Genomic DNA, 14,619 nt, shown 5'->3' with positions numbered 1-14,619 from the left:
TTAGACCCCCAGGGAGGCTACCTCAGTAGTCCAAGTGACAGATGAGGAGAGGCTATACTGTGGGGGAGAAGTCTGGAACTCCTGGACATTCTCTCTGGTTCTTGTGTCCATGGTTAAGTGGTGAGGAAGAGGTAGGACTGCAATTGCTGGAGGCACATGCCCCCCTCAAGTTTGGTTTGTAGGGTGTGGAGGGTCTCATGAAGCAGGGCTTCCTTAGGCCAGAGGACAGTTGCCATGAATTCACACTCTAACACCTTCCCCTTTAGCCTCTTTCTCCTCTTAACAGCCTGCAGCAAAGAGCAGAATAAAAAGCCAGGGCCCTACTTTCTGGCACTCCTCTAGCAGGCAAGTTGCCGGGGTGAGTGGCCTCAGATACACCTGGATGTGTGGCAGGTAGGAGGGGGAGAAGGGACACAAGGAACAGGTCAGAGCCCGCCCTCTGTCAAAGGAAATATCCAACCTCCTAAGCATTTCAAGAGACTGCTTTCTTCCAAGTAGGTCCCACTGTTGCCATGGCAACTGAGAACCTCAGGCTTTGTGTTTCTGTGTCTGTTGTGTTTCTGTGTCTGTTGAGTCCCTTGGGAGAAGTGGCCTGCAGAGCTTTCCTTCAGCTGGTCAGGATGCAGGAAGTGCTAGCCAGAGGTGGAGCCTCCCAGGCCCTTTTAGGGGGTAATCTCTTATCTCTTTAATGCCTGTCCTTCTCCCTGGGGAGAGGCCCAGACTCCACCCAAGCCAGGTCTGGTGGTCAAGGTTTAAGGCTTAGGCTCCAATGAGCCTGGTTTCTCAGGGCCAGAACTCTGTGTCCATGTTATGGCACATCTCTTACAGAAGGATGCAATCTGAGCAGGTGTCCTGGACGGGGGAGCTCACACCAGACTGGGGGACATACTGGCAGATGATGGCACGCATTTTTCTTGATCACTTACTATGTGCTAGTACAGGATCTCCAGGCTGGTTTCTGCTCTGGGGAGCTCCGAGAAAAGGCTCGTAACCAAACTGGCCATTAAATGTCACCTGGGACGGTCGTCCCCAAGGCTCTTTTCTGCATTAGGCTACACATTAGAATTGCCCAGGGAGCTTTTTAGAAATAGAAACTCCTGGAGATTCTGATTCCACCAGGGTGGGTGTGAGTGGAGGGTGGAGGTTAAGAGTTCAGGCGTCAAACTGCTGGGCGTCAAACACAGTCCAACTCAAGCAAGCCACCTTGAGCTGCCAGTTCCTTACAGAATAAATGATGACAACAGTGGGGCCTGCTTCAGAGGCAGCAAGATGTTCTCTGCCTTCCTCCACCCCTTGTCAACAGGGTGGTTTGGGTTTTTTTTTTTTCTTAAATCCAGCAGCCCATTTATTCCCTCACTTTTTCATTTATGTACCAAACTAGGTTTGAGCTCCTACTGTGTACCCAGCCTTGTGCTAGACACCAGACACCCAACAGTGACAAGACCCATGAGAAAGCTGTGGCTTGAACAGGAGTGGGACTCACGAAGGTCCCAAATCAAGTCAGTGTGGTAGGGCCATACTGGAATCCAGGGCTCTCTCCCCTGTACTCACAGGGCTTATGACTGCAGAGGTGTGGAGCAAGGCTCACCCCACTCTTATTCCCCCCACCTGCTCTGATGAGCCATGACACAATCTGGGCTCACTGATCCCTACCTGTGATAAGAAACTCTGGGGGCACTAGAGACTTTATCCCATCCCCCTGAAGCGGAGCAGGCAGCCCCAGTGCCCACTGAGGTTGCCCACAGTGCCACAGCCCTGTCCCTCACCCAGAAGGGACAGTCAGCCAGCTACACACTCATACATGCTCATCACCTTAAACTCAGCACCATACTCTGCAGGCCCTTTCCTGCAGGGCACTGCTGCCACCTGGCTGCTCCCCCAGAGCCTCCAGAGGCAGTGCACCTGATGCACAGATCTGGTTGCTTTGGCAAAGACCCAGAATCCAGTCACATTGCCACGTGAGCTCGTCAAAGGGCTTTCTTGGGATTAGCTTGGATGTATTATAGTTGACAGAGTATGGGTTTGGGAGTTACAATGACCCGAGGTCCCCCATGGAAACTTCAGGTCCTTCGGCTCTAAAAGGAGACATTGACTTGTTATGGGAATGAAATGAGATTTGTCGGTGAAACATGCTGGTTCCTCCTTCCCTCCCTCTTAAAGGCGCAACACGAATGTGCTTCTGAAACCAGGCTTTGTTTCCCACTGTGCTTCTGTAAGCTGGTGGGAGGGTGGGCAGGCCAACCCAGGAGGCACTAGGACCACCAGAGGAGCCAAGGGTCCCTGGAGGTGACTAGTGGGCAGCCAGTGGAACTGTGTAAAAAGCCATTTTCCAGCTGTAAACCTTGGGCCCCTGACTTCTCTAAGCCTTTGTTTCCTCATCTGTAAGATGAGGATAAGATGAAATGAGGTAACAGGATATGAAGGGCCTGGCGTAACACTGGCACCTAACTTGTAGGGGGCTCAATGAACATCCCACCCGCTGTCCCAGGGGTAAGAAATTCCAATCCATAGCTGGGAAACGTTAGCAAATCCAAGAATGGGATGGTCTTCTAACCCATGGTCTGTGAGGAGCTGTGAAATTTTGCTGAGGGTCTCTCTGTGAACCGCTCTGGGCAGGTGTATTTAAAAATCTGCAACATCTAGCTCAGTGGTGTACAGTAGCACCACCTAGTGCCCCAAAGTGGAAGGGCCCTACCGCCTTCCCCACTTCTTTCAGAGCTGTGGACGCGCGTGTGCGTGCGTGTGCGTGCGCGTGTGCGTGTGTGTTGGGGTCCAGGAGAGGTGCTGTTATAGAATGATAGGATGGGGCCATCCATACCTTGATATCCCAGTAAGTGGAGAACTAATGCTATTTTTCAAGATGACTCAGTCTTTTTACCTCCCTCCCAACAACTGCCATTCACAAGTGCGTAGAACTCTAGGCAGGTCCCTTGAGCCTTGCTGTGCCTTAATTGCCTCATCTAAGGATTGCAAGGCTTCAGGCCAGGTGCCTGGGAAATGCCCCATGGCTATTGAGTGCCCACCTGTGTTTGCCCAATAAGCCAGAGAGACATGGTCTTTACACACCCTTTATATTTTTATTGAGGAGAAAGCTTTAGCATACAGAACAATTTATCTTCACAACACAGTAATGCAACAATAACACAATAACAATAACACATTTTTGTTTCAAACAGGTTTCCTCCCGAGTCTCTGGGAATCCTTGGGCTGCCTTCATACCCCTGCATGCATTTCCCCCCCCCTCCCCCATCCCTTTTCAACCCAAGAAAACACCCAAAGCCCATAGTTCCTCTTACAGCTCTTGTAGCTGTTACATCACAACAAATATTGAAGATCTGGGAAAGGGGGGGAAGAGGGTCAAAGGGAAGCTCAACCCCCCCCCCGCTCCCCGCTGCCACTGGAGGGCAAGAAACCAGCTCACTGCTCATCCACTCTTTCCCTGGCTGAGGCTACAGGAGCTCAGGGTGAGAAGCACCATGGGAACAGCAGGGCCTGTGCTGAAGGGTCCCTGGAGGTCGGGGTGCAAGGCACCTGTCCTTTGCACTTCTCTGGCAGGGACATGGGCAGCAGGGCCAGTGTGTCGACCATCAGCAAACAGGGTCCACAGCCTAGGACAGCAGTTCCCCTTCTGGAACTCTCTCCTGAGGAAACAGCTGAAAAACAGACAAAATTTTCTTTACAGGGTTGTTGACTCCTGTACTGGTGGGAATGGAGAAAACCAGGCAATTGAAATGTGCAACGAATCAGGAGACTGCTTAAATAAATTACTCAGTATGCATGACTGCATAGGTGGCAGCCATTTTAAATCCTGCTGATCAAGAGCTTACAGGATGATCTCAGCTTCGAAAAGACAGAGAACATGCTAGAAAGAAAAGCAACAAAGTGTTAATAGTACTTGCATCTGTGTGCCCAGATTCTGAATGCCTGGGGGGTGTTTGTCCTTTATAATTTTCTCTATTTTCCAAATTTTCTATTATGATTATCTGTCACTTTTCTCCTTAGAGAAGTGGGGAGCCTTTCTTAAAAGGTAACAACAGATTATAGGAACCCAGCTCCACTGATCCCTGGGCTGAGAAGTGTGTTTTAAACAGAAGGGCTTCTTACCTCCCACTGATGAATAGAGACCTCACCAGAAACCAGCCAGAGGACTGGATTTCTCTGTTACTCCTCTTCTTCCAGCGCCTTCCTCTTGCCTCCAGGCTCAAAATCCTAAGGCTGGGCTGAGGTTATCTGTCAGACTCCGGTGAGGAACAGAGGCATAATTTACTGTTTTCTTCCCTCTGGCCACCAGACATTTTGGCTGCACTTGCCCAGCTGCCAGGCACTGTGCAGGAAGCTCAGTGTTGAGGGCAGTTCAGGCCAGCAATGTATTTGGCTGGCATTCTGTGGCCAGAGTGACATAGTGTGTATTTTTCACTGCAAAAGCAGTGTGTTCTGGACCCAAGACAAGCAGCAGGACTCTATGAGGGTCCCTGGGTTTGTATCCAGAAGTCCCAGGAGTTACTAGGAGGCAGTCACCCTCTTAAGTCTCGTTGTCTAACCGAAGCCCAGCACCAGGCCATGGCTCGCCTCCCACCCCATATGAGAAACATGAAGATGTCCCAGCTGCAAGGCTGTAGACAAAATCTTCCTCTCTCCTCTCAGAACCAAGGAATCCTTTAAGTCAATGTCAAAGAGCAGAGCTTGGGCTGGCTCTCTCTCTCTCTCAATCTCTGGAAGTCCAGGGAAGAAAGGCCAATGATGCTTCTTCTGGAATCTTTAGGATGGCAAGGCTCCTGCAAAGACCTTTGGCTGGGGGCTGCAGTCCAAGGTCTAGCCAGGGAAGGAGACCACCATCCCTAAGGAAAGATTCACTCCTTACAATGTCAAGCTGAGTCGTTGCTGCTGCTGTTTCCTCCTCCACTGCCGCCACCCGCCCCCCTCCTCTCCTCCTCCACCTTTTAGGCAACATCAAGAAAAGGGTGAGAGCCTGTAACACTGGGCTTCGTCTGCTGGGGATGCCCAGGGAGGCAATTTAGTAAGAGGCGAGGGTCCCGGACTTGGAGAGCTGACCCAAGGGCCCCGCTACAGGAGTCTGTGGGGAGGAGGAACCAGTTGCTCGGTCAGTCAATCAAAAGCATATCTCAGCCATGGTGTCTATCTGACGTGTGGCTTTGTGCACACTTCCTGGGCTGGATGCAATGTTCTCCTCAGGGCCCTTCTGCCAGAAAGGGGGGGGGAGCTTGAAACAAGTGTAGGCTTTTCATATATCTCTTGATACCATCCCGCTTTCAGTTGATTCTATCTAGTAAGTGGCCTCAGTGGCTTTACGAGTTCGGTGTAGCCTGTCCTTTCTCTCACTGGGGCAGGTCAGTGAGGCATTGGGTGAAGTCCTGGCGAGCCAGTCAGAGGATAAAACCGTAGGACACAGGATGAATAAACGCAGGAGAGGTGAGGGTTAGGAACAACTAGAGGGGAAAATACAAGAGGGTGACCAGTTCTTTTATGGGAACAGGCCCAGAAACCTGCTCTCTAGTTCATGGCAAAGATTGAGCACAGTGCACTCCAAGGGGACAACTATTGCTGATCCCTTCCTTCGCAGGTGGCCTTGGCTGGACACGTGTCACTCCCGTGTCACTCCCTGGTCATGGCTGCAATACGATCTGGAGCTCTGTAGGTCTTTCTTCGGGCTCTATGGGTCTGGAACTCCCTCAAGTACTGGTCAGCAAATGGGGCAGGTGTGGCAGCAATAGCAGGGGCAGGGGACGCAGTAGAAGGGTGTGTTCTGTGTGGTGAGCTTGCCCCAGCCACTCACACGCGAATTCGGCCACGTGCGGCCCGGTGGCCCCCCTGTCTCGGGGTGAGGCGGAATAGCACTGGGGGACGTCTTCGAATTTGGCGTTGCCCCAGGCGGCCTGCACGGCGAATCAGTGGCGGCGAACTATAGAAGGGTGAATTGGTACCTGGAAGGCCCTCCAGAAGTGGGACTCGATTCTGGTTCCTCCTCCTGCTGGGCTGGATTATGGGGGGCGAGGCATCCAGGAAATTCTCATGGTAGAACCCAGTGGTCTGGGATGAAGCGTGGGCAACAGTGGGTTCCATCTCCATCATCTCATCGAGGTCATCATCTTGGGTTTCATCCTCTGACTCCGGCTCGGGCTCGGGCTCTGGCTCCTGGTCCGGGTCTGGCTCTGGCAAAGGGCCCAAACGTTCGCCCTTATTCTCGTCTTCATCCTTGATCAGCTCTACATCCACGTCCCCATCCACGTCCACCTCCTCGTCCTCATCATCTTCCTCTTCCTTCTCTTCCTGTTTCTTCCTCATCTCCTCCTGCTGCTTCTTCCTCATCTCCTCCTGCTGCTTCTTCCTCATCTCTTCCTGCTTCTTCCTCTTCTCTTCCTCCTTCTTCCTCTTTTCTTCCTCCTCCCTCGCCTCCTGCTGAATAGCTCTCATGCGCCTCCGCTGTTCCCGGTCATAAAGCCTGCGCCTGCGTGTCTCTTCATCTTCGTCACTGTAGTACTCTTCATCATCACTGTCATCGTTATTAGGGTCCGCAGCAAAAGGGAAGAAGATGTTGCGAACCCCAGGGAGCGGGATTGGCTTGGGGACACGCACTTTTCTTTCTATCTCCACACATTCGAGAATCAGCTCGTCCAGGTCGGCCATTTCAGTGGACCATAAGAGCTCCTTGCGGAAGAATTCAGACAGGCCTTTAAGGAACTGGTTTTGAAGGCGGCAGTCATCCCAAGACAAGAACTGGGCCAGGAACTGAAAAGCATCCGCATAGCTGCCTAGGGTACAGTCCCCCTGCTTGAGCTTGCGGATGGCCTTTTTAGCCACGCTTGGGGGGATGGGGCCGCAGAATTCCTTGCGGATCTCATCCAGGAAGCGTGGGAAGTTGGCTCGCAGGGGGCTTCCTTCCCGGGTGACTGAGATGGCCCAGTCCTTGGCTTCGCCCGCGAAAAAAGAGATCAGAAAGGCCACCCGTTCGGCGCCCCCGGGGAAATGATCCTCATGGTCAGCTATGAAGGTCTCTAGCTGCATCAGGAATTCAGCCAGGTAGACTGGGTCGCCCGAGAAGGGCTCTAGCTCAGGCCGCTCCAGCGGCGGCAGAGGAGGCTGCGGGGGCAGCTCCTTGGCTGGGGGCGGGGGCAGCGCCAGCGGGGGCGGGATGGGCAGCGGGGGAGGGTCGACCGGCGCATCGGAGGTACTGCAATCCTGGATCACGCTAATCAACAGTTCGTCCGAGGCGTACTCGGGCTCCGCGCGAGGGGGAGGCCAGCACAAGAACGGCAGCTCCCCCTCGGGAACTGCGTCGATCTCGCTGAGCGGGAACTCAAAGTTCTCCTCGGCAAGGACGGGCACCACCGGCACTGGCCAGCGGATGTAGCTCGAGACGTTGCCCCGCAAGGAATTAACCTCGGCTAGAGCTCTTCCGAGCTGAAGGCCCAAATTGGCATTCTCCCCGCGAAGAGCATTTAATTCTTCTCGCAGGGCCACGTTCGCCATGCGCAGGCTGTTTAGATTTCCTGCGGCCTCGGACATTAGGATTAACTCGGGGGCCCTGGGTCTGAGGGCGGGGGCGAGGGTGGGGGTGGGGAGCTGGAGGCCGCGAGAGGAGGCTGAAATGCGGCAGCTGGGCGCGGAGGGGGGAGGGGATCGGAGGGCCGCGGTGGCGGGGCGCGGGAGAGGCCGAGCCACACCCACTGGGGCGAGACCGGAGGGCGGGCGCTCCGGCTGGAGGGCCCAGCGGCTGGGCCGCGGGGCGCTTTACCTCGTCCGGGGGATCGGGGATCGGAGAGGGCCGGCGGCGGCGGTAGCCGGGAGGTGCCGGGCAGAGGACGCGGGCGGCAGGCGGCAGGCGGGGCGGGCGGAGGCTGGCGGGGCAGGAGGGAAGCAGACTGCGGCAGGATCTGTCGAGGAAAAATCTTGCGGCTGACGAGTCCCCGCCTTTTAAGCGCAGACTCGCGCCGCCCCCCACCCCCGGCTGGGGCGGGTCTTAGGGATCCGCAGGCGCCCAGTGGCCCGGGCTGCCCCCCCTACCCTCCCCCCGCCTGCGCTTCTCACTGACTCTCTCCTTCCCTAGCTGCAGCTAACTCGGGTCGGGAAAATGCGACAGCGACTGCCCACTCGAGGTCGTCATGGCGACAGCCAGTGAACGTGTTCCTCTCCTCGGGCAGGCCCCCGAGTGTAGAGGAGCTGCTTCGAGAGGCGCAGCTCAATCTCCAGAGCCTGTTGCAAGGTACTGAGAGGGAGGGGGGCTGCGGCCGGAGCCCACAGGCGAGATGCGCAGCGGCTGGAGGGAGGCGAAGAAGAAAGAGGACAGGGGCCAGCGAGAGAGGAAAAAAAAGAACAGTTTAAACCCCACTGAAAAACAAAACACGTTTGCCATCTTTTTACCTTCCAGAAGCTTCGAGAGGGCTCCATTTCTCCAGCTGTTTACTCACTCCCCCCTCCCCACCCCTCTCTTTTTCAGTTCAGGAGGCCAGGAGGGGAAGGGACTGAGCCAGAAGCAGGGTATTGGTCAAGCCATTTACGAAGGGAGCTGGGTGAGAGACTCCCACAGCGTGGCCTCACAGACCTTCTAGACCCCCTCACCACGTCACCCATGCCTTTGGAATCCTCACACCCAAGGACAATGGAGGCATCTGCAGGGTCTCCCCCTCTGGGCTTCACCCGCCCTGCACTTGCCACAACCTGTCAGCCTATCTCCTGGGTAGCTACTGCCTCGTCAAAATAAGCCCAGTAGGACACCCAGGTGGCTCAATCAGTTGAGCATCTTACTCTCCATCTCAGCTCAGGTTCTAATCTCAGGGTCCTAGGTTTGGTCCCCTCCTCGGACTCCACACCGAGCGTGGAACCTACCTGAACCAAAAGGTGAGCCCAATACACAGTATACAGAGCTCTCCTCATCCCCAATTCCGTGCCTCGTGCCTTTGGAGTATACAGATGAGCACACTGTACACAAAGCTAGGTTCACACAACCCGGAAAAACAGCTCAGTCAGAGTGCCTGAGCAGTCGCACTGCATGTACCAGGCAGAGTGAGAAAACCCAGACTCTGAAATCAGACAGAGCTAGAATCTCATTCAGATCCCACACCTAACTAATTGTGGGACATTGTGCAGATTATCTTTATTTAAAGTGAGATTCCAGTTCCCAAATAGCAGTTTTGTGGGAATTAAAAAGGGTATGTAACCTGCTCAGCAAGAGTATCTTGTACCTGGAGAGACTCCCAATAAGATGCACCGTCCACTCCCAGTATGTGTCCTCTGAAACACAGGCTTAATTGGGCAGTATTAAAGTTAATGTAAAAGAGGAAACGATTCAGTCACTGCTAGGACCTTACCCTATGTAAACCAAATACATCAACCAGAGGGATTTAGCCAATGTAAGTGGCAAAGAGATTAAAACTCAATGCTAGAAGAGAGACAACCTGGGGGTTACGGTATCCAGATGGAGGTTACAAGAGATGTGCATATGTCAAAATTCACTGAGCTGTGCGCCGAGGATTTGTGCACCTAACCGTATGTAAGTTATATGTCCATGAAGTAATTAATACAAATAAAATCTCAGTGGTAGTCGCAAGCTCCATACCTAACTCAAGGCACTCACTGTCCTGCTGAGGCCTCTTTTCCAAGCCCAGAAGCCCTTCCTCTGTCTTCCAACCTCCAATCCTTATGCTTTCTTCAAAGTTCTCTGTTTGCCTTATCGAAAAACAAAAACCAAAACAAAATTAAAAAAAACCCTTGAACACTAGTTCTACACTTTGCTCATTCCCTTCATTGAGCACTCCTGCCAGCCACCTTGTGCCATCCAGGTCCAGAGGACTTGCAAAGAGTTCCAAACTGCTGCTGCTTCCATTTGCTCATTCATTTTCTCATTCACCTACTAGGCCTGGGCTTATAGTTTGTCCACCTAACCAGACTGAGCTTCTCGACAGGAGGAATCACATCTCTTGGTACCCTTGGGTTTCCAGAAGAACCCAGCACAGAGCTGGATCTCCAAATGGTGCTCAGTAGACATTTGTTGAGTGTCCATTACGTGTGAAAAGAAGTCTTAGCAGCTCTCATTTATCCATACCAACAAAGGTTAACTCTTAGGGAGAATAGAAAATGGTAGTTGGGCCACCCAAGTGGATGACAGCCAAAACACCTGCCTCCCTTGCCAGAGCAGTAGTGACCTTAGATAAGCAATATTCCAAGGGACACCATGTGTCTTGTGTGCAGATAAAGAGGAGCTGCCATGCAGAAAAGGAGTTGGTGTGCTCTACGTTGCCACCATAGGCAAATTTAGGACTGGTGGGTGGAAACCTAGAGGGAGGCAGATAGCACCTCAAGATAAGAACTTTCCTGCCATGCCTGGCAACACCAACTGTCCTTGGATGGGATGAGCTGCCTTAGAAGGAAGGCTGCTCCCCTTCTCTGCAGGTCTGTGTGAAAGCCGCAGAAGCATCTCGAAGGGATGTTGAGGAGGAACTCTGATCCCAGAATGGGGTGTTGGATCAGAGAACTTTTGCCCCCCCCAGTCCAAGTTTCTATGAGTCTTGTTGAAATGTGCAGAGAGCCCCACCTGTTGGTTCTTTGCTCTCACATTCCTCATTTATTCATCAAATTCATCACTTCAGTGAAGCCCATTCAGATCTCGTGCATCCTTCATACTCACTGACAATACCCCTCTACTTCTCCTTCCTTCTCTGCCACTACCTCTGCCTTCCCTCTACTTCACCTTAGCACCCCTGGACCCAACACCACCCACAGTGAGACTGAGGTGCAGGGAACCAGGCCCTCGGAGGCCCAGATGAGAGTTCTTGAGATTCAGGGGAGCAATCCGCATTGGGCTTCCCAGTGCAGATTTCTTCAGGCTTCACACAGGTCCTTTCCCTGCCAGGCTTGCAGAACACCTAAAGAGCTGCGGGGCTTCAGAGTGAGGACCCTGCAACATAAGGTAGCAAAGGTATCTGCACCCTGAGTCTCTGCTCTAAGCTGAGCGCCTAAGGTGGAGGCCATCGAGACATAGGCTTGGTCTCAGAACCAGCATGACTTGATTTTATTGACTCTCTTTTCTCCTCGGCCTTAGTAGCCCTAGGAATTGGGCATTTTTCAGCTTCTGAATCCAGAGGTTCAGATGCTGAGGGAAAAACCGGAAGGAAACAAGGCAAGTCAGGCCTGGCAGCTAGGGCAGGAGCCCCCACTTGCGGTCCTCTCCCGGCCTGATGCCTGGCCGTGGCCCCCTAGAGTGTGTATCTACTGTGCTATTTTTCAGAAGAATATGAGGAACAGTACTCAGAGGCCAGACTTCTGGGGCAGACCTTCCGCTCTGCTGATGAGGCCCCCGAGGCCACTCCTAGCCCAAGGCCCCAGGCTGGCAGGCGTCTGGAGCTTGTATTGATGGTGAGTTGCCTCTTCCCCAACCTGTGAGGGCCAGCATGGCAGAGCTCTCTCTGCACTCATTGACAGGGGATCTTGAGCTGTGTACATTACCCACCAGACGCTGCTGTTCACCTCTGCTCTCCAGCAGAGCTTATCCCGAGGCCCAGCCAACATGGGCCTTCCACAGCAGGTGTCTAGCCTGGCAGCCCATCCACACTTTCCTGCCTCCCAGACAAAGACTCTGGCCACTCTGTCTAGACAGCCATCCCATGGGCACAGCTCATCTCGTCGGGAGCACACCCCTTCCCATCACCTTCTTTCCCAACAGCCTACAAAACGGCAGCTGAGCGAGGATGAGACTACCACCCAGGGTGTGAGGGCCCCTGAGGCCTCCTCGAGCCTGTCTACCACAGCCGACAAGCAAGCTGCCTGGAATAGCCCCTTCCCTCTGCCCATCCTAGAGGAGAAGCGGTGGCTTCAGCCTTGCTCCACGCAATCTGACATTGTGCCCATCAACATCTCTGGTAGAGTTGCTTAGCACCACCTCTGTTTGCTTCCCTCCATGCCAGCCACAGACCATCCTCTCCAAATGCACTGGGTGCCAAGGGTGGGGGTGGGGGGAGCGAGACTGCTGCTGGCTCACCCTGCACGGTCAAGGTCATGACTCTTGCCAGGGAACAGGGGCATGCACAAGAGGGGGTTCTGGCTGCTCTTTCTTCCCTCTCTACTGGCACTAGCACACTAACTGAGCCCATTTGATAGCAAACAAATTTCTCTTAACAGAAAACTCTAAAACTTTATGAATGTGTGTGCTCTTTGGATCATCAGGGGAAACTTAAAGTTTGTGAGTTAGGTTTGGTATGGGGAAGGGAAACTTCTTGTGCCAGAAGCCAGATCTGTAGCACACGGGTAGGAGGCAGAGTAGAAGTATGAGGTTTGTAGTGCTGATGGTGAAAGGGAGGCTCACACCCCAGGACACGGAGCAGGGGCCTCGTGGCACTTTAAGGGGACATTGGGCCTTCTAGTGAGGTGGGTGTCTTCACCTCGTGCTATGAGAAAAGTCATAGAAAGAGGCCACGGCAAACCAGCTGGGCTGGCTCTGACTTCAGGGGCATGTGGCCCCCTAGACCACGCCCATTATTAATTCATGCTCCACACTCTCCCAGCAGTAAATGGAAGAGGAGGAGGAGGAGGTGAGTCCTTGCAGAAGGGACTAGGGCTGACCACCTGATGCCGTGAAGACCTCATAACTTAAAGGGACTGGAGGCATCTTGTGAGCCAGGAGTGGCTAGTCGTATGCTGATGGAAAAAGCGATAAAGGTGATGAGGACAGGTCTGGCCACATGTAGTAGTGCTCCCTGGATATGGGGTCATTCAGTGCCACTGGCTTCCTCTCAGGAAATCAGAGGCAGAGCTCAGAGCCTAGAGACATGTACCAGGAGGAGCCAGTGCCAAGAAGAGAGACTCACAAAGTGAAAGCAGGAGCTTTGTTTTTAAACTTCCACCTTACTCTCAATGAGGCTGGCCCAGAGCTTTGCCCACAGAGCCACTTGCTGGGGGATGAATGGGGAGTGGGTACACATGCAGCCGTGGGGCTGAGAGTGGAGGGGTCTGGTTAGCCCACTGGCTGCCCAGTGAGAGACAGTGGGGGGAGCAGTGTACCTTACCCCACCCCGGCCCCAGCAATTCCCCTGGATCCAAGACTGGCCCAGTATTTTAAGAGAAATAGATCTCAATCACTACACTGGGATAAATGTTGATAAAATGTGACCAGGTGACTGGAAGACAGACTATCGGGCTGCTTCCTGGATGGTGGGGAGCAGTGGGAGCAGCTTCTTGGAGGCACTGTCCCTCCTGGCCCATACAAAGGCTTTCTTTGAGAAACAATTACAATCAAGCAACATCTGGTCTCAACCTGTCTTTCTACACCAGTGGTCCTCACCCCAGGCTGTACACCTGAATAATCCATCACCTGTGGAGCTGAAAAAAATGCTTCTCCCTGGGCCCTACAGCCAGAGATTTAAGTGTTCTTGGTGGGGTTCAGGTACTAGAGTTTCACGAGCTACTCAATTGATTTTGAAAAATCAGGGTTGAAAACTCTGGCTCTCAGCCACCTAGACCTCACTAGGTGAGGTCACATCCATGACCCAGACTGCGACCTGGGAAAGACAACATGTATGCCTTGGGGCTGTGGGTGCCCAGGGCTGAATTGGGAGGGGTGAGGAAGAAAGGCCACTTGCCTGGACTCTGTTCATGCTCATTGCTACTGCCATCATCCCTTCTGTTTACCTCAGACCAATTTCCACTGTACTGTAAACAGAAACCAGGATGCACCCAAGTGTCTTTATTTTGGCTACAGGGCAGCAGTTTGATAAACATGCAAGTTTGCGACACTCGTTGTTTAACACAGAGACAGCTGTGAACCCCAAATCCACCCTGAGGCGGAGGCGGACCATTATTGGATTCTCTAACTTTTCCCAGCGAGACCAAGGTGACCCCACCACAGCTGATGCCCCAGACCCTTCCCCTTATCCCTTGTTCACTTCCACCAGTCCTGCCACCCAGGAATAATTCAGTGTGTGTGTGGGGGGGGGCTTTGAATGTCCCCCCCAAAAAAAGCCGATGTGTTAATTAAGGATAACCAAGGGCCTTTTGTCAAGGACATCAACTGAATACAGAAAGCAGATCTCCCAGGCTAATAAGTCCGTTATGTTATTTTTTCCCATTCTACATGGAATATAGCCATATATGTCAGATTTAGGCAAATAGATAAAGGCAGAAATCATTGCAAAAAGTGCCTTCCTAACAGAGCCATTACTGCCACTAAATGGAAGCCAGCCAAAGGGCTGTGAAATATGGATGCAAGTCCCAGCCTCTCCACTTTACTAAAACCGTGAGGCCTTGGCCAATTTACATAAACCTCCCTGAGCCTCAGCACCTCATCTTTAAATTGGGGATCATACTCCAACCTGGTGGAGTTGTGCAGATTAGAATTATTACATATAATTTTCCTACCATGTGCCTGGTACATAGTGGGTGTTCGACACATAGTGGCTGCTCTTATAAAGTATTATAGTAGTAGCAGCAGTGACATGACAGTAATAACTGTATGTAGGAAAATCTTCAGGGATTTTGAACATCTGAATGGTTTCCTCACATCTGTGGGTTGTCCTAAGTCTCTTGTGTGTTGCAAAGCTAAAAAGTGACAGGTACCAAACATGCAACCAGACTCTGAGCTTTCCAGCTGTGGCATGTTCCAGATTCACTGCT

The 14,619-nt window shown here is 52.8% G+C and overlaps 2 protein-coding genes across 12 annotated transcripts in view; one reads left to right on the top strand and one right to left on the bottom strand.

Annotated features, from left to right (window-relative positions):
* NHSL2 (NHS like 2) overlaps positions 1-14,619 on the top strand; it is a 254,608-nt gene that overhangs the window by 223,778 nt on the left and 16,211 nt on the right. For 5 of the 11 annotated variants that reach the window (XR_013375216.1, XR_013375215.1, XM_077890219.1 and 2 more), the window contains 4 exons: positions 8,066-8,221; positions 11,243-11,370; positions 11,678-11,873; positions 13,709-13,840. The exons of 2 other annotated variants lie outside the window; for them this stretch is intronic. Coding sequence is in view for 7 of the 9 variants with exons in the window: in XM_077890219.1 (XP_077746345.1) it covers positions 8,066-8,221; positions 11,243-11,370; positions 11,678-11,873; positions 13,709-13,840 (612 nt within the window). In the remaining 2 variants the exon portion in view is untranslated. 4 more of the 11 variants (XM_077890225.1, XM_077890226.1, XM_077890220.1 and 1 more) reach the window with 4 other exon arrangements.
* RTL5 (retrotransposon Gag like 5) lies at positions 3,058-7,746 on the bottom strand. The gene is made up of 2 exons (XM_077890230.1): positions 4,105-7,746; positions 3,058-3,653 (listed from the first exon to the last, which is right to left on the bottom strand). Exon 1 carries the CDS (start codon positions 7,522-7,524, stop codon positions 5,791-5,793), a length of 1,734 nt encoding a protein of 577 aa, XP_077746356.1. The 5' UTR covers positions 7,525-7,746; the 3' UTR covers positions 3,058-3,653; positions 4,105-5,790.

This window comes from Canis aureus, chromosome X, assembly GCF_053574225.1.
Source record: "Canis aureus isolate CA01 chromosome X, VMU_Caureus_v.1.0, whole genome shotgun sequence".
NCBI classification, from domain to species: domain Eukaryota; kingdom Metazoa; phylum Chordata; class Mammalia; order Carnivora; family Canidae; genus Canis; species Canis aureus.
This window is presented reverse-complemented; position numbering and strand designations above follow the sequence as displayed.